Consider the following 20,061-nt stretch of genomic DNA (forward strand, 5'->3'; position numbering starts at 1 on the left):
GAGGTGAGCCAGAGCACCATATGCATCAAGACTGAAATAAGATTGGTTCAACTGAGACCCGAGGTGCAAAGTGGAGTCAGTAGTGTGAGTTAAAAACAGGGAAGTTGTCAATGAGATCCTAACGGAATTCGAAGACTATGTGAAGGACCTTCAACTTTATTCTGGAAGTAATGGCCAATGCTCATTCAGTCAGCTATTGCTACAATAATGCTACAAAACAAATCTCCCGGAACCCAGTGGCTTAAAATAACAATCACTTACAGTGTCAGCTGAGAGTCAGATGATCTACTCTAGGACTAGCTTTGCTTGGCTCTAGACTACTGTTTGGGTCCAGTCTGCTCCACATATCTCTCAGCCTCCTAGAACAAGTGGGCTCCCTGGGGCACATCTTTCTCCTGAAGAAGCAGAAGCTCAGAGGGCAAGTCCCCTCAAACAGACATATTTCAAGCCTTTGCTTGCTTCACTCCTGCCAGCATTCTGGTAGACAGTGCAAAGTTGTATGGCCAGACCCAGCGTCAATGGGACAAGAAAAACATTCCACTCACAGTTGGAGAAAAACTAATTGGGAAGCAAATAGTCCCTATTTATTGAAGTGCTTTGCAACTCTAAGCACATAAATGCTACCCTGGGTTGGGAGAAATCTGTTATATAACAATGATGATGATAGTGATGATGGTTTAGCAGGTATCTCTATGGCTACGCCCTTGGCATTATATTACCTCATTTAAAATGCAATAAGCACACCCCATGGATTATACTATTTAATGGATGAGCAAACAGGTTAAAATAGAGCAAGTGACTTGCTCAAATTCACACAGTTAGTGGATGCAGAATGAGGACACAAAACCTGACTTCTAGGACTCCACACCAGCACGGACACATAGCCCAGCCCAGCCTTTTTCTATCACCCTGTGGCCTTACCAAGCATTCCCTCTGCCTGCTCAACTCCAAGGGGGAGAGGAAGGGGCATCAGGCAGTGCCACACTTCCCATCCCTCCAAAGGCTCTGATTAAATTCTTTGTCTTCAGAGCAGGTGATTGTCTCATGTTTCTGCTTAGAGAAGGAGGCAAGGAGGCTGTTGCCGGCCCCACCAGCTCCTGGCCGTGCCTGGGTTCAGAGCACTTCAGCTGATAATTGTAGATGCTTTTTCTGGGTGGAGAGTGCCCCCTCCCTCCTTCCTCACTGCTCTCCCTGCCTCGCTCGACCCTCCTCCCGTCCACCTTCTGTCCTGCAGCCAGAGTGAGCTCTCTAAGGAGCAGATGAAAGCCACATCTCCTCTGCTTAAAAAAAAAAAAAAAAAAAAAAAAAAANGATTTATTAAAAAAGTCTTCTTCCAGATACTGTCTACCATCTGCCTGGTACCCCACAGCCCCCACCATGCCCACAGGTAACAAGTATTTTAGCTTTTCTTATGCTTCCTTCAGGGTTTCTTTATGCATATACAAGCAAAAATGAGTATATATCCTCTCACCTACCTATTTTTTTAAACGCATAAGTTAGCACATTTTACACACTGTTTTGCCACGTTGCCCTATTTGATGTAGCTTGGTGATATTTCGCATGTTGGCACATAGCCTTCTTGTTCTTTCTTTACAGCTACAGAGTATCCTAGTGTCTGCAGAGACTAATTTATTTCATTGGTCCCTGTGTTGATGGACATTTAGGAGCCCCCAGTCCTTTGCTATACCAGACAAGGCTTCAGTGATTAACATCTACACTTGACCAGTGTATGTTTATCTGCAGGCTAAATTCTCAGAAGTGGGTTCGCTTAGTCAAAAGGATCATGCAGTTGTGATTTTGATAGTTATTGCCAAATTACTCTCCATGATGGCTGTTTATACTCCTACCAGCAATGCTTAAGGGAGCCTGTTTCTCCATAGCCTTGCCAACAGAGTGTGTTGAGGCTAAATCTAAAACGTTTAGATTTTTACCAATTGGATAAGCTTAGAATGGTGCCCCGTTTTAAAGAACCCTTCATTATATCCCCATTCCCCTGGGATAGAGTCCAGCTTCCTTGGGCAGTCATAGGAGTGGGCACAGCTTTTTCCTTTCTCAAAAGTATATTGTCAGCCAGGAAGGTAGATGTGGACATGACTCATGATAGCATGGAACATGCTAGAGCCATGAGCCACAGCAAAGAGCCACGAGAGAGAAGTGGAAGCCTTCATGGAGAAGGTGGCATCTGAGCCGAGCCTTGAGGGACAGGTCAGAGTTTGACAGGCGTTAATGGGGATAAGTGAGGGGGACATGTGCACATAATCCAGAATGGAGATGGGGAATATCTGGGGCAGATGAAGAGTCTAGGATGGCTGGAGGACCTTGAAGGAGGTGAGCTTGAAGGGAGGCTAAAGGCCACGTCATGATGGGCTTTGAATTATGTGAAAGAGTTGGGGCTTAAGCCTGTAAATAATAGCAACCCTAGAAGCCTTTGGTGGGGGGCTGTTTAGTTAGGACTCTTGATTTAAAGGGAAAAGGAACCTTACTCAAAGTGGCTTAAGGAGAAGGGGATTTGTTGCTTAAGAAAGAAATCTAGGTGTGTTTAGCTTCAGGCATGGCTGGATCCAGAGGGTTAAGTATTGTTATCAGAAATTTGACTTTTACCCTTAGCTCTGCTTTCCTCTGTTTTGGCCTCAAGGCAGGCTCCAGGCTCTCCTCCCACAACCTGGGACTACCAGTCAAAAGAGAGTACATCTTTCCCATGATTCCAGCAAAGTCCCGAGAAAGACACTCATTGGACGGCTTGGGTCAGGTGCCCATCCTTCCACCAATCACGATGGTCAGGAGATGGAATGCGCTGATTGGCCAGGCCTGGGTTACACACCCACTCATCTGATGGAGGAGTGGGGATGCTGTAAGGGGGTAATTGGGGAAATGTGTGTGTGTGCATGGGGAAAGGTGGCCTCAGCTTCACCTGCACTGCATGTCCAGATGGGGGAAGATCCTCAAAGAAAAAAATCAAGGCACAGTGACCAGAAGAGGGAAGAATGGGCTTGTACTGGAGACAGATTAAAGGTGGGGAAACCAAGAAGGAGATAGTAAAGTTTGGGAAGAGGATAGAGGGAGGGAAGAAGCTCCCTTTGAGCCCCTCTCTTGGGGATGTGGTGTGGGGGGGGGGCGGGCTGAGCACCTCTTTGTGGTTGGGAAGCACACTCTACCAGCTGCTGCAGTCTGGTCTCAGGATGCAGACCTAGTCTCTGAGGCAGATCCAGGCAGCCTTGGAGGGCAGGGCTGGGCTAAGACATCAGACTCCATGCCAGCCTGAGCCCCTCAGGCACAGTGGTGTGTGGATGCGGGAGGCCGGGCTCATATTTTATATCTGTTGGGAGTGGTTAGCATTTCACAGGACTCCACTGAGCCTCCACTACCAAAGGCAGTGTGGTATTTAGCCTGCTGGAGTGGCTGTGACCACCACTCTGAACCCTTCGAGAGGCCCCGGAGGCAAAGGAGACTTGGGTCTCCCTGAGCAGCTTTCTCTCTGAAGTCACCGAGGCTGACCTGAGAGCCCTGTGCAGAGGGCCACTCCACGGGCTTTGCTCACCTCCCTCTTGATTCACCTGGTGGGTTGTGTGTGTCACTCTGAGCCAGATGTTCTCTCCTGGGCCAGCGTATCACCCCTTTCCATGTCTGCTGCCCCAAGAAGGCTCCAGCCTTGCCCCCTTGAAGATCCAATGAATCTCTTCTTTTTTGCCTTAACATCAGCCTGCAGTAGGCTGTTCTTTGGCTCAAGGAGGCCTGTGTCTGGTGGGATCAACTCCCCAGAGGCAAGGAAACTGGTCCTCAGCCTTGAAATTTCAGCACAGAAACCACTACTCAAGGACCCCTCTGCCAGCCCCAGCCCCATGGCTTCGTGCCCTTACCACTCACTCTTCTCCCTCACCGCCCTCGGTTTGTGGTTATATATTTGAGGGGTTCTTTTTTTTTTTAAATGTTTTCTTTATTGTTTGAGCGAGAGCATAAGTGGGGGAGGGGCAAAGAGAGAGAAGGGAACAGGGGATCTGAAGCAGGCTCTGCGCTAACAAGCTGATTGCAGCGAGCCCAATGTGGGGCTGGAACTCACAAACTGTGAGATCATGACCTGAGCCGAAGTCGGATGCTCAACTGACTGAGCCACCCAGGCATCCCAAGGAGTTCTTTTATTATTTTTTCCTACCTCAACAGTAAGCTCCAGGAGGTCAGGGTCTGGGTCTGGGTTTGCGTTCCCTTGTATCACTGAGGCCTGGAATGGTGCCTGGCACACAGTAGGTGCTCAGCAAGGAAGTTGTTGAACAAATGAACACACAGCTCCAATGGGCATTCTTCTGCCTATTGGATGTGAATAGTGATGAGAACGAGAGAGACTCGGGACAGCCACCGATGGTAGACTTCAGGAGACTCCAATTCCGCCAACAGAGCAATGGAAGGATTCGGAGCTCTGGACGTCATTTTGTCCCCCCACCCCCCGCCATTTCCCAAAGGATTAGATCAATATTCAGTGGTTTGTTCAAGGTCACCCAGGCAGGGCCGCAGCTAAGACTTGGACACTGGACTCTCAACTCTAGAACTGGTGTTCCTTTCTCTGAGAGTAGCACACAGGTGGGGGACAGCCACTGAGGGACGTTGGTCAGCTGGTCCTCAGGTCAAAGGTGGTGCATGCTGAGAGGCTGTAGGGGACAGAGAACATATAGTCAGGAGCCAACAGCCCTGGGTGGGAAGCCCAGCTCTGTCTCTCACAAGCTGTGTGACCTCAGGCCAGTTACTTCTTATCTCTGAGCTTCAATGTCCTTTAGCTGTGAAACAGAACAAAAACATTCCCTTCTGAGGAATGCTGTGAGAATTCTCAAGAATGCATGGTTAGGAGCTGGGACACAATAGGCACTCCAAAAAAAGCTGGCTCTCAGGAATATCTCCTGGCCTCCAAAGGAAGGAGGGAGAGAAGCAGGCGCTCAGGGAACGTTTGCAAGTGATAAGGGTCTCTCTCTGCTGGTGTCCCCTTGTGCCCCGTGGCCCTCCTTGACCTGCTGAATGCCTGCACATCTTCCCAGACCCCAGAATAAGTGCTGCGCCCGAGCTAATGAAGGGCATCTCATTAATGCTCAGCGAAAGCTCATTAAGACCGTGAGCTGTGCATCAGTAGCAAAGGAAGGTCAAGGTTCTTTTCATGGGAGTTAGTGCCTCTGGGACTCTGCGTGCCACTATTCACAAACAAGATAAAGGGGGAGTTATTTGGAGGCAAGTAGACAGCCAGGTGTGTGGGCCCAAACAGTCACTCACATCCGTCCCTCAGCCTTGCCTCGGCCCCCGCCCCTGATGGGGAGTGCATTCCTGGCCGGGAGCGGGACAGAACGGTCACCACACAGGGCCTGAGGGATCAGAACAGGTCAGCTTTGATGAGGAAATAAAGATCCGAAGTAGAGAATGTCAGCCACAGAGGGGGAGCCTGGTAGGGAGGTGGGGGCGGGGCGGGAGAGGCCTGGTGCAGCCAAAACTGCCCTCCCCTCTGGGCCCCAGGTGTTCATCTGTAAAATGGGAGCCAAGCTCACTGGAGAGTTAGAGGGGTCCCCAGAATAGGACCTAGGCAGGGCAGCCCTCGTCATCTGTGGGGCTGCCTGCTCAATACCCCCACAACACTGAAAAAAACAGAGGCCAAGGGGAAGGAAGAGGAGCTGTTCCTTAAAAGGAAATGGGCTAATTGAGGGTTTCTTTACAAATAGGCATTATTTGGACTGCATGCAAATGATATGCAAACGACTCTGCCTCGGCTTTAAAACTAGGTTATTGGAGAGGCCGGGCAGAGGCTGGGAGAGGTTATTGGAGAGACCGGGCAGTCCTTTCTCCCAGACCTTCTGGGGTGTCTTGTTGACTTGCCTCCGGGTCACCCCCTTCCCCACCTGAACTTCGTCCAGGAGCTTGCCTGCTCCTCCCACAGCGCTGATCACTGGAAAGGGCACAACCCTGTAGTAAGGGTCCCCCACCCTGTGGAACGCTGCATTCACCCCCACCCCGGCCTGAATTCCTGAGCAGCCCCTTCAGGGCTGTGTGGTCCCCAGCATGACCTGCCCCGGGCCGTAGTGCTCTTTGCTGGGCCTCCGAGGGCCCAGGTTACGCTTTAGGCTGATGAAAAAGCACTTAAGTGTGAAGTATTGTACACATTCAATGGTTTTCATCCAAGATTTTCCAACAACAGGCCTCTCACTCGATGTGACCACCCCCCTTGAATGTCCTCATCATCAGGCTTTGTTATAATCCTCCTAGAGGTGGTAATGCCTTTCGTGGCTGAGCATATATCCTGGGGCAGGCTGGCTGGGGTCAAAGTCTGGTTCCACCTTAACTAGCTGTGTGACCTGGCCAAGTCCACCTCACAGAGCCTTGGTTTCCCGGTGTGCAAAATGGGTATGCTAGCACCCAGTCCGTAAGGCTCATGACGGACCTGATGCAGGCTGAGCCCTGTTCTGTGTTGAAATGTCCGCCCCAAAGACACACTGAAACTCTAACCCTGGTACCTATGCAGGTGAGCTTACTTGGATATAAGGTCTTTGCAGATGATCAAGTTCAGTCATTAAGATAGACCCTCTTCTGATACCACTGGTGTCCTTATAAAGGGAAGGTGAGGTCAACATCCCAGAGAAAAGAGGAGCATGAGAAGACAGAGGCAGAGGTTGGAATGATGTCTATAAGCTGAGGACCACCAAGGACTGCCAGCAGCCAGCAGGAGGCAGGAGAAAGGCCCAGAACAAATTCTCCCTTGGAACCTCCAGCAGGAAACACCCTGCTGACACCTTGGTTTTGGACTTCCAGCCTCCAGAGCTGCGAGAGAATAAATTTCTGTTGTCTAAGTCCACGCGGGTGGTGGCATTTCGTTAAGGCAGCCCCAGCAGATTGATACAAATCCCCAGAAGAACGTCTTGCACGGTAACTAGGACCATTAACTGCTCAGTGTCTGTCTGACATAGATGGGGGGGCGGGGGGAAGGGAGTGTCCAAAGGTCTACTGTTCCTGACACAAATACTGAGTCCCTGCTTGGTCTCAGGCATGCACTAAGCGGGGATGTGGTGTTGCACTTCGGTCTTGCATCCCCAGCCTCCCCAGCTAATATTTACAGGTGAGCTTGCCTGGAGATCACCCTTGACATCTTTCTTACCCTCAGGGCTCAGTTCCCACTTAGTCTCTGTGAGGCTTCCTAAAGCCCAGCGGGCAAGGAGGCCAGTACCTGGTGCTGCACCCGGCATGCCAGAGGTCCTCAAAAATGCCCCAGCAGGGGATCCAGAGGAGCCCCTTCAAAGAAGGCACATCTGCTGAGCCCCACTCTCACAGAGCTACCCAAAGCCTCCAACGTCACCCCAGCATGCAGAACACTCTGGGACCTTGTCCCTGGGGGCCCGGGCCCACCCCCACCTCGTGACAGCTTCTGGTCAGGCAGCCTGCGAACACTTAGTTATCACAATTTTAAGAATGTGGTGGAGCCAGCGATGTTACAATGTTCGTGCTAACGGCGGCTGGGACAGGAGCCATCCGCGGTGAGATGGCCGGCAGGCACAGTCAGCCCCCGTCTCCCAGGGGCTGCCTCCCCCAGTCCCAGCCCCACAGTCGAGTGGGGGAGCTGGGCACTTGGATCAGTGAGGAAGGCTGTGTTGGGGCCCTGCAGCCCCCAGGGAGAAGGAGCCTCTCGAGGCTGGGGCCGGGGGTCAGGCATGCAGGACCCCAGGCCGGTCTCTGGGAGGGACCACAGGACCACCCAGCACTGGCTGCCATAAAGCTGGGGGAACAGGAAAATAGGACAGAGGGTGCAAGGCCCCTGTCCTTAAACCTGCTGTGCTCTTCCAGCAAATTCCCCGAGGGAAGCATGGGGCTCAGGAGGTGGCTGGGCTCTGCCACTGACCCAGCTACACGTCAGTCAGTTTGCCTCTTGGTGCCTCAGTTTTCACATCTGTAGAATGGGGCCCTGTAACACCCACGTAGGAAAGCTGTCAGCACTGAGGCAGCATGAGAGGGACACCCGCGCGGTGACCCGGCATGGAGAGGGGCTGGACTCTTCCCGTGTCAGGGGGTGTCTGGCACGGTGGTAGCCGGCTTCCCACCCACTCTGGCTGAGCGCTGTGATGAAGGCAGTACGGGCCACACCGGTGAGCATCGGCTCCCACGCTGAGCGACTCGGTGCCTTCCCAGCTCAGGCCTGGGAACAGAGCGAGTTAGAGCCGAGCCAGGAAATGTGTCTCTGGGGCCAGAGAACAAGCGCCTCGTCCCACGCCTGCTGGGCAAAAGGTGCATGAGTCAGGACCCAGTGTCAGTGCTATAGGGAGGTCCCAGTGGGCAGGGGGATCTTATAGCCACTCCAGAGGAGCACGAGGCAGGCGGCCAGCCCCAGCGCCCCCGCCAGGAGCACGGCGCCCAGGGCTTTGAGGAAGGAAGTCCTGGTCCGGGTGAAGGAGCCGGGGGCCATGATGCCGAGCAGGGCTGTGCTGACGGTGAGCGTGTAGAGGATGGAGACACCCGTGTTGAGCGCGACGATCTTGCCGAACTTGGCAAACGGGGCGATGATGCAGAAGAAGAGGGGCACCGTGGCGATGACCGTGGTGAGGGCGCTGGAGACGATGGCCACTCCCACGTGCCGCACGGCCTCCAGTGTCCGCCACTGACGCTGTGAGTGGGCGTCCTGGGTGTGGGGTGAGGGCAAAAGCTGGGGCCAGGGACTGACACGCCAGCAGGATCCCTCCCCGCCTGGGGCCAACCCGCTCCTGGAGGCCCCCAATTCTGCCTCCATAAATGGGGCCGGTAACGGCACCTGCCCCTCAAGAGTCGGTGCTAAGATGAACCCATTCCCTGAAGAGGGTGCTCAGGCAGATGCTTAAAGGTTGCTATGAGGACCAGGCTAAGACTGATTTGCACAGTAGGTCCTCATAAATGGCCCTGATTGGAAGGGAGCTCTTTCTTTTGACCAGAAGCACCTAAACACATAACTGATTTATGTGTTTATGAGTGTTTTCACAGTGCCACGACTCCAGGTTAGGAAAAAACAAAAACTGTACCAGACCCAGAGCTGGTGTCGGCACACAGCAAGTGAGCACGTTCTCACTGAGCCACAGAGGTCCGGATGGGTGGTTGGTGGCCTCAGAGCCATGACTAGAACAGCCCCTTCTGCTCCCCAGGCTGGAGAATGAGACTTAGACTCAGGGAAGCAGGAAGGGCCCTTGGGCGTCCTCTGGTCCAACCCCTTATGCTCATTAGAGAAACAGGCTGGGGGAGGGACCCACCCAAGGCCAAGTCCGAGGCCCCTGGGTGTGAAGACTGGCCGTGGAAACCTCAGCCCTAGAACAGAGTCTGGGTGGGAGCCGGGCACCAGGGATGTCCGGCTGCCCTTGGGGGGTCCCTGAGCTGCACTGGGGACGGGAGATGTGCTGGGGCAGGACTGGCAGGGTGCTCACCTCAGCCTGGTGGGGGGGCAGGTTCTCTCCGGCCAGCAGGTAGCCCTCAACCAGATGGACGCAGTAATCCACGGAGGAGCCGACCAGGATGGACAGGGAGATGGCTTCCACGGCACCCATCTCCCAGCCGCTCCAGTACATGATGGTCACCACAAGGCAGACGATGCCTGCAGTAGGCAGGGGGGAGGTGACAGAGGGGAGGCAGCTTGGACCCAGCCTCACCCACACAGTCCAGGAGGGGTGGTGGGCGAACTCAGAGGGCCCCTGGGGAATGGGGCCAAGCCTAGAGAGGAGCCCCCACCTCTGGGGACAAGAAGGGCAAGGAAGGCCAGGGCCAGGGAGAAGCGGACACTCCGGGGGAGGGATGGGTGCGGCAAGGTGTCACTGGGCCGGAGCTACTACCCACACGCTTGTGGGGGACAGTCCTATGCGCGCCCGCTGCAGAGGGTCTTTCTGCCTGGGGGGGGAGGTGGGGGCGGTTGGGAAACCTTCGCCGAGGAGATGTGACAGTTAAGGGTGGAGAGAAACCTGCTGCCTGGAGGCCACTAGCAAGACCCCTGCCCGTCCGTGGCCCCACAGCCTGATGCCTGTCACCCCTCTGCCCACATACCCAAGATGCTCAGGAGCACAGGCAGCAGAAGGAGCACGTGGGTGGTGAACACGGCCACGGCGGCCACACAGATGAGCAAGGACAGGGCCAGGCCGTACAGGGCACTCTGCACCCCTGGAAGGCAAGAGAAGAGGGTCCTCAGGGGGGCTTCGTGGGTGGGGTGCCTCCAGACCCCCCTCCCCTCCGAGGTTCAGAGGTTACTGGGGTTGCCCAGGTGGACACGGTCACCACTAGCTGTGTCACTCTGGGTCAGCCATGACCTCCCTGAGCCTCACCTGTAAAAGAGGGCGCTGGCAGCCCCTACCCCACAGGCCTAGTTTGGAGTTTAGGGAGAACACGGGTCAGGCCCTCGGCACAGGGCGTGGTACTGGGAAGGCCCATCATGACAGAGAGCTGCCACATGGCGATCCCTGTTATTTTCTAGGTGGCCGGATTCCAGATCAAAGAATGTGGCTAAATACCCCAGAGCAGGGGACCCAAACTCAGGCCTCCGACTGGTGCTCCTGGCCGCTGTGCCTTTCCGGTTGCTACCGAGATCTTGGCCAGGACTGAGGAGACGACAGGCCGTAGCTCGGACAGGCCCTGCCCTGCCCACCCCAGGTCACCTCCCCGTCCCTGCCCCTCCACATCGGCTGCCACCGGACCCTAGGCTGAGGGGTGGGGGACAGGGCTGTCACTTACCTATAATCTCCATGAAGATCTGTTTCCAGTGCTCGCAAGTCTGGAAGCCTCTGCGCAGGGCCGAGCCCTCGGGGAATGTCTGCAGCTGCTGCTGCAGGAAGCTCTCCCAGCGCAGGTAGTCGGAGTAGGTCTGGAAGGAGGACTTGCCCTTGTACGTGGTCTGCAGGGTACAGGAGTCAGTGAGGTGGGCAGGGGGCGGTGCCCACTCACCCTTCCCAGGTGACAGCGGGTCTGCTCTCCCTTGGCCTCCCGCACACAGAGAATGCTGTGCGTGGGGGTCAAGGATTACCTCCCACCAGCCTCTGCGTGCACTTGCGACCCTTACAAGGGTAGCAGGTTCTGATGTAGCCCAAGTCCCCTTTCCTTGCCAACAGAGCATGCCGTGGCCCCCAGAGTCCCCAGGCTCTCCTGGCACGCCCTCTACACATGCTGTTCCCTCTGCCTGCACAGCCAGCTCCCACTCGGCCTTCAAGGCCCTCACTAGGGTTCGGTCTCCTCCAGGAAACCTTCTTTGATGACCCAAGACAGGCCTCCGCTGGGCTCTGCAAGGCCTCGGTGCCTCCTCATCGTTGCTGTTGGCACTGCCCAGCAACCTGCCCATCTCCTGACTGCACTGTGAGTCTGGTTCACAGCCCCCAGCTCTGAGGAGCCGCTTGGGGGAAGAGGCAGGCACACACCTTGCTCTGGGACTTCCACGTGTGGCCTCACTGGCCCAATCCCGCTCTCCCTGAGCACGGAACCCTTTACAGTGTGTCTGTGCGCACATGTGTGTGAGTGTGGTCAGGGACAGCTTGGAAGTGACATCCTGCATCAGGATGAGCCTGAGCAGGGGATTCTGTCCTCTCTACAACTGTCTAAAACCTGTCTAGGGCTTCAGTCTTTTAAAGGAAGGGGATGCTGACGCAGGTGACAATCTGTATGAATTCGGAGGCCATTACGCTGAATGAAATGAGCCAGTGACAGAAAGATTAACGCTACAGATTCCAGTTATCTGAGGGACCCAGAGGAGTCAAAGTCACAGAGACCTGGAGTGGGACAGTGGGTGCCAGGGCTGGGGGAGGGGCGGGAGGGGGTTCATGTTTAATGGCACAGAATCCTGGAGATGGATGGTGCTAACAGTTCCGTGACAATGCAAATATGTTTCACTGAACGGTACGTTCAAAAGCGGTTAAGATGGTCAATTTTATCATGCATATTTTGCCACAATTATAACAAAACATCTGGAGCTTTGAAGTGGTGTCTACATCAGCCTGGGGTTCATGTGGAGGGGTTTTGGGGCCTCCTCCTTGGTGGCGTGGCTGCCTGAGTGGTGAGCGGCAGGGGGTGGGAAGGAAAGCAGGCCTGGGGGACAGAGAACAAGAGGTTCCCAGCATTTTTATGTGACCGCACTGCTGCTCTGCCTGCGGCTGCCGCAGGGCAGAGGTCTCTGACCCCGTTCTTCAGAGGAGGAACCCGAGGCCGGTGGGGATAAGTGATTTGTTCAAGGACACAGAGCACAGCAAGATCAGAGGCGGGGCCAGGCCCTGGGTCTCAGCACAGGGACAGCAGGGGCAGGCTTGGGAAGGCTCGTGGCACAAAGCACCAGGGCCCTGAGGTCCACAGATGCCCAGGTCAGGGCTCTTGTGTGCTCACGTGTGTGTGTGTGCGTGCGCACATGCTCACATGTGTTTGTGTGCGCACGTGGGAGTACAGGGAGTGTTGGGATGAGAGAGGAAGTAGTGACGCGTGTAGACGGCTGGTCCCCTGGCTTCCAAGCTCTTCCGGGGGAGGTCCAGCACCTGGGTGTGTGGCCCCCAACCTGGCCCCCCCAGAGCGGCAGAGGGGAGTGTCCTGGGCTCTCACCAGCCCCCCCGGCCTCATCTGCTCCCCAGCCCAGAGGCCGCAAAACAACACAGACCTTGGGCTGGTGGGAGCTGGCAGACAGCCGACATCAGAGAAAGGGCAGTGCCCTGTGGTCAGGTGGCGCTGGTTTGACACCTGATGCTGACACTCTGGCCAGGGGTGGGGAATCAGGTGACACATGTGAGGCGAGCACTCCGTACTGTGCCCGGTTGGCCACGGGGAGCTCACCGACTCAAAGGCCATGGAGATCCACTGCACTCGGCCCTCCTTGACGCCCACTGCCCCGTGTGACAGCTGCCCTGGGAGCAGGTTGGGTTCGGGCAGCTCCTTGCATTCTGGGTGCAGCATCTGCAGGAAGGAGGAGGTGCTGTAGCCTGCAGGGAGAAGGGGAGAGAGGTGGTCGGGGTGGGGACCCCCGGAGAGCACCGATGCCCCACCCCATCTCCCCACCGGACAGGTGTCCTCACCCACGCCCTTGAAGCGCACACCCTTCCCCCAGCCTCCCAGCTTTCAAACGTGTCTGTAACCAGTGCCTGCAACCTACAACAGCCATTTGCCATCGCGGTGGAAAAGGACATCTTATGTCCCCTGACGCAGAGCCCTGGTATGGCCTCATCTGTGTCAGCCCCTGCCCTGGCTCCCAGTTCTGGAAAAGCTACTCCTGCAGGGGCCCCCTCCCACGTGCACGTCTGCACTCATTCATGTTCACGCACGGGCCCGCTCAGGAAGATTCACACGCCCCTCACCCAGCGCAGGTGCAAATTCGGGCACTGACGCATGTCTGCCGGACACACGCCAGGCACACGTGTGCTCGGGGCTGTCCGCCCGTGGAGCCTCCCCAGCCCGTCCTCCCCCTGCGCACCTGAGGGAAGGCACTGGGCGCCGCCTGGCTTCACCAGCTCCGAGTTCCCCGCGATGGCCTTGCAGAGGCGACACAGGTGCCCGATTTCTTTGAAGAGATCAAAGCTGCTGTCATAGATGACACTGCCCTTTCCCAAGGAGACACAAGCGGGCGCAGGCTGCTCAGTGAGTCGGGAACTCGGCCCTGGGCACCGCCCCGTGGCCAGAGCCTCCGAAGCTCCCTCCACCATCACAGACTCCTCGCTTGACCCCCGGCGCGGTGGCCTGAGGTCCCTGCCCGAGCCCACACTGTCGGGGTCCCTGAGGCTCAACCCTGCTTTTACTCACAGGCTCTCACCTGGGCTTCCTGCTCTCCCCCCTCCCTTTGCACATCCAAATTCCTCACCCCCCGCCCCCACCTTCCACCCCGCCATGTGCTTTGTCTCCTCCCTGCGTCCCCACCCTCCTCCAAACACCTGGAGACCCTCAGTCTGGAGCGATCACACAGATCTGACTGTCCTGGCTCCTGGATTACTTCGGAAAAGACCCAGTACAGCCAGCCGGACTGGCTTCTCAAGACAGGAGCTGTGACTTACCACATCCGCAGCCCTTCCTACCATGTAGGACAGACAGCTCCCACTCTGTCCCTTCAAATACCCGAGAGCCCAGCACAGCGCACACATGTGTACACGGGAGACAGAGCAAAGGGCCCCTGGGTCAGGCACGCAGCAAGGGCTGTGGGCGCAGGGAGAGCCTCCCGCAGCAGGAGGAGGAAGGAGGGGGTTTACACACCCAGGCCCACCGTTCCAGCCCCTCGAGGTGAGGAGCAACCAGCCCAGGCCCCAAATGTACCCAGATTCCTGGGTGTTTCTAAGAGCTCAACACGGATCACTCCTCAAGAGAAACAGTGCCCTCGAGGTCCGTGGTGGGTCCTTCTGCGCTTCGGGAGCAAACCAAGAGGGGGTGTGGGGGCGGGGCTGGCGGCGCGAGCTGGCCAGCTGGCGCTGGCTTGTGAGGCTGGTGCGGCTGGGCCCTCTGGCCTCCGCCCAAGGTGGGCCCACGTACCGGGTCTCCGATGACATGGTTGTCCACCTGCCGCGTGCGGTTGATGCCAATAATGCCAAAGACCACGAAGACCATGGCCCCAGTGTCCACCAGCGGCCGCACGGCTGGCTTCCCGCAGCCGGTGTTCACGCAGGGGTTGAAGCCGAAGGTGGCCGAGAGGCGGGCCTTGGGCACTGCAGAGGGAGTCACGTCTGTACGGGAGGGAGGGGCCCGGCCTCCCCAGGCCCCAAGGCAGCCTCCCCGCCCCGTACCTTTCTCACTGGGCACATAGAAGAAACCTTTGGTCGGGCCGTCAGGGCTGGAGCTGAGCAGGCAGCCGGGCGGCGCTGCGCACACTCGCCCGTGGAAAGGGGGCTTGTGGGACTGAGCAAAATACACTTTCCTGTGGAGGCAAAGGAGCCGGGCTGAGGCTGGGGAAGCCAGGAGGAGCCCGGGAGGCCAGGCGAAGGCAGCCACATGTGGCCGTGGGCCCCTGGGCTGGAAGAGAATAGCGACGGACTCGGGGTACCCAGCACAAGGATCTGGTCTCAGCTTGGGGGCTGGGCTTTGGAGGCCACTTCCCCCAGGGCTGCCTAACAGCCTTCCCCTCTACGTGTGTCTCCCCACCCAGGGCATGAGGGGCGGAGACCAGCAGTTTCCAAACGGTCCTGCAGGGCGTGCGAGCGTTCACAGAGGGGGCCCAGGCCAGACTCAGGGTTCCTGCTCAGAAGCACCCTCACCTTAACCTGAACTGAGCCTCGAGATTCTGTCTGAAGCAAGGGCTCCACAGTTAGCTTGTTCACCACTGGACCTGATGTAGCCCAAGGTTCTTTCTAGAATGTTCTAAGCTCATCCAGGCAGGCTGAGCCCTGTTGCTGTTGTGTACGCGCAGAGCAAGCCCAGCCCTGGCCTCAGGGGAGAGCAGGCAGAGGGACCCCACTCCCCGAGCCAGGGTCCCTGAGGCTGGAAGGGCTCAGTGAGCCCGTCTCTGTCACCTCCCCCATTCCCCCTGCCTTCGCACCACTGCCTTCTGCCTCAAGTGCTGTCCAGCCTTTGTGGGTGCCTGGCACCCCGAGGCCAGGCTGTCAGGGACCGTGGCCCCGTGTGTCACTGCCGCTGTACGAGCACAGAACTACTCTTCTTTCAGGGCACGTGTTATCATTTGTAACGACACTGCGGCTGACTTGTTAGCCACCGTCTCGCGTCAGCCAGCCTGAGGGCGGCAGCCACATCTGTCCTGTTTACCGCCGTACGCCCAGCACTAGCACGGTGCTGGCACACAGTCGGTGCCCCATGTTTGTGATGTGAATCAACAATGAAGTACAGCCTCAATGGAGAAATGAACGTGGGGTCAGAACATAGGGATAAAACCCAGGGAAAAGGTGCCCTCAGCTGCTCGGAGATCCCCCCCCCCGCCCCCGCGTCCGGGCACCGAATCCCATCACTCATTAAGTATTTGGGGGCACTTATGTCATGCTGTCATGCCAGGCACTAGGCAGGGCTGAGTATATAATAGGTAAATATAATAGACACAGCCCCTCTCCTGTCTCCTTAGGATCGGGGAGGGGGGGCATTAATACAGTATTTTCTGAATTGATTACATATGGAGAGAGTGTGAAGAGTGCCTTCGAGTGGGCGTACGGAGCGTACACATCCATTCGTTCAGCGAGTGTTAACTGAGCACCCGCTTGGTGTCCGACACTGTGCCGGGTGCGAGGGACAGAGCGGGGGAGGCACTCAGGGCGCCCACGGAAGGAGGTCTGCGTGCTCCTGAGGAAACACAGCTTATACACCAGCCGGTAAGTGTGTTTCCAGGAGGTGATGGGGCCAGAATGGGAGCAGGGGGTACCCCGCATGGAGAGAGACCACGTGTGGCTCTTCTGGACGGGGAGGGGCGGCCTCTTCCCAGGGGGGACATCTGAGTAGACAGCCGGACCCTGGAAAGAAGTCATCACATGAGGCCCGAGATCAGACGGCTCGGCTCACGGGGTAGCTGAGGGAGCCAGCACGAGGCAGCGCGGCAGACGGGGGAGCAGGCAGGTCACGGGCCGTCCTCTGCGCCCGCCGTCCCCACGCCCCAGTCCCGGGCACAGGACCACCTGGACGCATGTGTGCACACGGCCAGGGGTTTCCTAAAGGGGCCTGCCGACATCTCTGGTGAGATGGGGGGGGGTGGGGGGGCGGGCTGGCGGGCGCCGGCCCCGCCCNACCGGGTGTGCTGCTGCTCCTTGGCGGCCGCGTAGAAGCTGAAGTCAAACTTCCAGCCCCGCTTGGCGTCACAGGCCAAGGTGGTCACCATCCACTTGCGGGAGGGGCTCGCCGCCTGGAGCAGCCCTACTGTAGACATACAAGCGGTCAGCTTCTTGGTGAAGTTACCCAAAGGCGCTCTATACACCTAAGCAGTGGAGCGACAGAGACAAGACACGTGACTCCGGGGGGCTGCCTCGGCCTGGGCCCGGCCTCAGGCTCCGCGCCCTCCCTCCAAGGCTGGGCCCACCCCGTCCCGGCCCCCCCACAGTTGGGGGCAGAGGCTCAGGAGGCCTGGGTTCGAGTCTGAACTTTGGGCAAATCCTTCCCTCCCTGTCTGAGCCTCAGCCCTTTCTGCAGCTGAGCACCTACTGTGCGCCAGGCCATTGAGCGCACAGTAGGCTGCAACCAGGGCTTGGTCCCTGCCCCCCGGGAGCTGCCAGTCATAATGGCTTCAGGTTCTATTAAGGGCTGTGAATTAAAGACTCAGGGTGATAAGACACAGGATAAATGGGCAGGGGAGGTGGATGGCGAACGGAGAAGTGAGCCAGCACAGGGCTCTGGGAGGAGGGGACAGCAGTGCTGAGGCGTCAGTGAGCAGCCTGCCATGTGTTAAGCTGGAAGGAAAGTTTTCTAGGCCGTGGGAACAGCAGCGCAAAGGCTCAGTGTCAGGAAACACCTCAGACATCTTTCAAATGGAAATAGAAACCCTGAACACAGGAAGTGACTACACGTGTAGGTGACTGTCACCCTGGAGGGTGTGACATGTCAAAGACACACAGATGACTCCTGACATGGCCTGGGTTGGCCCTCAGAGCCTCTCTCCTTGGGTGGGGGGGGAGCAGCTGCTAAGAACCGCCATGTTACCACTTACTGAGCACTGTGTCTGCTGTGTCTTACGTGCCATGTACCACGCAGGCCTCACCTCACATACCTCCAGCCCTGGCTGTGCTTTACACACCCCATTTCACAGATGAAGAAACTGAGGCTCAGAGAGATTAAGTAATCTGCCCAAAGACACACGGATTACGGATGGCAGAGCCAGGACTCGAACCCAGGTCTGGCTGACTTGGAAGCCCATGCTGTCACCACTCTGCAGGTGCCACAGACCTGGCTGGGGGAGGGTCCTTGTCTGCCTAGAGTAGCTCCATGCTCGCAGTCCCTGCCTCCCCCTCCCTCCGTGGCCGGTCCCACAAGTGCAGCGTTGAGGGCCCCCTTCCCCGGCAGCCGCGGTTCGAGTCCCGGAAGGCCAGACTCACCTGAAAGGAGGGCACCTCCCCGTCCCCGGGGGACACGATCTGCCAAGGGGCGGGTAGGCTGGCGTTGAGGGAGAACCTGTACACGGCCGGGTGGCCCTTACTCTTCACCTTGGAGACATACACGGTGCCTGGGGCGTCTGGGAGACAAACGAAGGATGGAGGAGGGGTGACAGTCGCCCTGCCTTGCCTCCCTGACCCTGGGGCCGCCCCCCTCTGTTCTGCTGAGCGAGGAGCTGAGCCCTGATGCGGGCTCATCTCTGAATGCTGGCTCTGCTCTGCTCTACTGGACTGAGCCCACAGCAAGGTGGGGGTGCTGGTGGTGGACGTGGGGACGGGCTGGTGGCACAGGTGAAGGGGAGGCGGCAGCGGTCAAGGACGGGGTGGCAGCACGGGTGGAGGCAGTGACAGGGATGGTGAGTTGTGACGATGCGTAATGTGGTTTGGCGGAGCGGGCTGAGCGGTGGGGCGGGAGCTGGGAATGACGTGGTAGGCACAGAGGCGTGACGACAGCTGGCGGGGGTGTGTGACAAGGACACACAGCACTGCCCCAGAGGGGGGCTGATTCCAACACGTGTCCCAGCACCCCATGTCTGACGGACCCCCGGCAGGGATAAGCCCGCCTCCAGGGCTCCAGGACACCCCTGCCCTCCCCCAGACACTCAGAGGGGCTCAGTACACACAGCAGGTTCATGGGGCACCAGAGGCTGGCTGGGGTGGTGGCAGGAGGAACCCCGAGTTCACCTCCCACAACCCAACCCCTCCTCGGTGACCCCAAGAACACAGACTCTTGTTCTCCCAGGAGACCCAGGGAATGGATGTAATGTGCTGTCTCCATGGGACCCCCACATCCCAGCATCAGACAGGATGCCCCCCAACGTCCCCACCCCAGCCAGAGCACAGCCCCCGCTCACCCTGTGGGCTGGCCTCAGGCCGGCTGGCCCAGGGGACCCCTGAACCCCGCTTCTTCTTCTCCAGGGACGTCCGGATGTTGTTCTGCAGGCTGTGGGGCTTCTCCTGGAACAGACCTGCCCCCCCCCCACATCGTTGGGGACACCAGGGCCTCCTGGCTGAGCCCGGCAGGGGAGGGCAGAGACTGGGATAGGTAACAACCCGAGGGACGTGGGCCTCAGGGCTCTGGGCTTGGGGGAGGGGTGTCGGGGGTCTGAAAGGAATTGGATGGAACTGAAAAAAATGCCAAATATCAAATTTACAGGAATCTTTTTTAACATTTTTCTTTATTTTTGAGAGAGAGAGAGCATGAGTAGGTGGGGGGTGGGGGGTGAGAGAGAGAAGGAGACACAGAATCGGAAGCAGGCTCCAGGCTCTGAGCTGCCAGCACAGAGCTCGACGCGGGGCTCGAACCCCTGAACTATGAGATCATGACCTGAGCCAAAGTTGGACGCTTAACTGACTGAGCCACCCAGGCGCCCCTGATTTTGCAGGAATCTTAAGGCAAAAGAAAGGCACCTGTCAGCTCCACCCAGAGAAAGACACCCTGACGCATCCCCGCCTCCTCCTCGCCACGCCTCACGTCCCTGCTCTGGCAAACGGGGTGACTCCGAATCTCCAGAGGGTGGTGAAGGACCACACGGGATGCATCTCGTGCATTCGGCTACATGTCTGGCTCGTGATAAATGCTCAATTAGTGCGAACAATTAGAAACGGAATGTCATCAAGCAGCACAGAATATGGGAGACTGTCTCGTTTTGCCTCAACCACTGCGGGCGGATTTTCTGTTTTCTTTTGTTGTTTTCTAACGAGAGAAATTTGACACCTTCAAAAATGCAATCTTCACGATAATTCTAGAAGGTCACTATCATTAACCCCACTTGACAGAGGAGAAAGCGGAGGTTCAGGGAGGTTCCGTGACGCGCAGAGGAGGCGAGAGGCAGAGCCTCATTTGGACCCAGTCTGGTTGGCCCCGCGAGCCCTTTTGGCGGCAACATGAACAGTCCCTCTGAGAGGCAGTTCAGAGAGCTAAGAGCCACAGGCGCTGGGGGCTGGACTTGGGCCGGCGTCCCGGCCCTTTTCCAGATGATTCCAGGAGCTTCGGCACCATCCTGGGTTTTGTCCATCTGTGAAATGGGAGTGGACGTGGCTTTTTGACTCCGGGCCCTGAGGGCCGGCAGCTCTGGTAATA

At 57.4% G+C, this 20,061-nt stretch overlaps 1 protein-coding gene across 1 annotated transcript in view; it reads right to left on the minus strand.

Moving 5' to 3' along the window:
- Positions 1 to 7,407: 7,407 nt before the first annotated feature.
- The window catches only part of DISP3 (dispatched RND transporter family member 3), a 51,235-nt gene continuing 38,581 nt past the window's right edge, over positions 7,408 to 20,061 (minus strand). The window contains exons 11-21 of the mRNA XM_077763805.1: positions 18,833 to 18,946; positions 17,922 to 18,058; positions 16,626 to 16,810; positions 14,688 to 14,818; positions 14,437 to 14,609; positions 13,394 to 13,520; positions 12,760 to 12,905; positions 10,690 to 10,849; positions 10,009 to 10,122; positions 9,399 to 9,565; positions 7,408 to 8,629 (exon numbers count right to left, since the gene is read on the minus strand). Coding sequence (XP_077619931.1) covers positions 8,267 to 8,629; positions 9,399 to 9,565; positions 10,009 to 10,122; positions 10,690 to 10,849; positions 12,760 to 12,905; positions 13,394 to 13,520; positions 14,437 to 14,609; positions 14,688 to 14,818; positions 16,626 to 16,810; positions 17,922 to 18,058; positions 18,833 to 18,946 — 1,817 coding nt within the window. The 3' untranslated portion in view covers positions 7,408 to 8,266. The remainder of the gene's footprint in view (positions 8,630 to 9,398; positions 9,566 to 10,008; positions 10,123 to 10,689; positions 10,850 to 12,759; positions 12,906 to 13,393; positions 13,521 to 14,436; positions 14,610 to 14,687; positions 14,819 to 16,625; positions 16,811 to 17,921; positions 18,059 to 18,832; positions 18,947 to 20,061) is intronic.

This window comes from Crocuta crocuta, unplaced genomic scaffold, assembly GCF_008692635.1.
Source record: "Crocuta crocuta isolate KB4526 unplaced genomic scaffold, BGI_CrCroc_1.0 scaffold13, whole genome shotgun sequence".
NCBI classification, from domain to species: domain Eukaryota; kingdom Metazoa; phylum Chordata; class Mammalia; order Carnivora; family Hyaenidae; genus Crocuta; species Crocuta crocuta.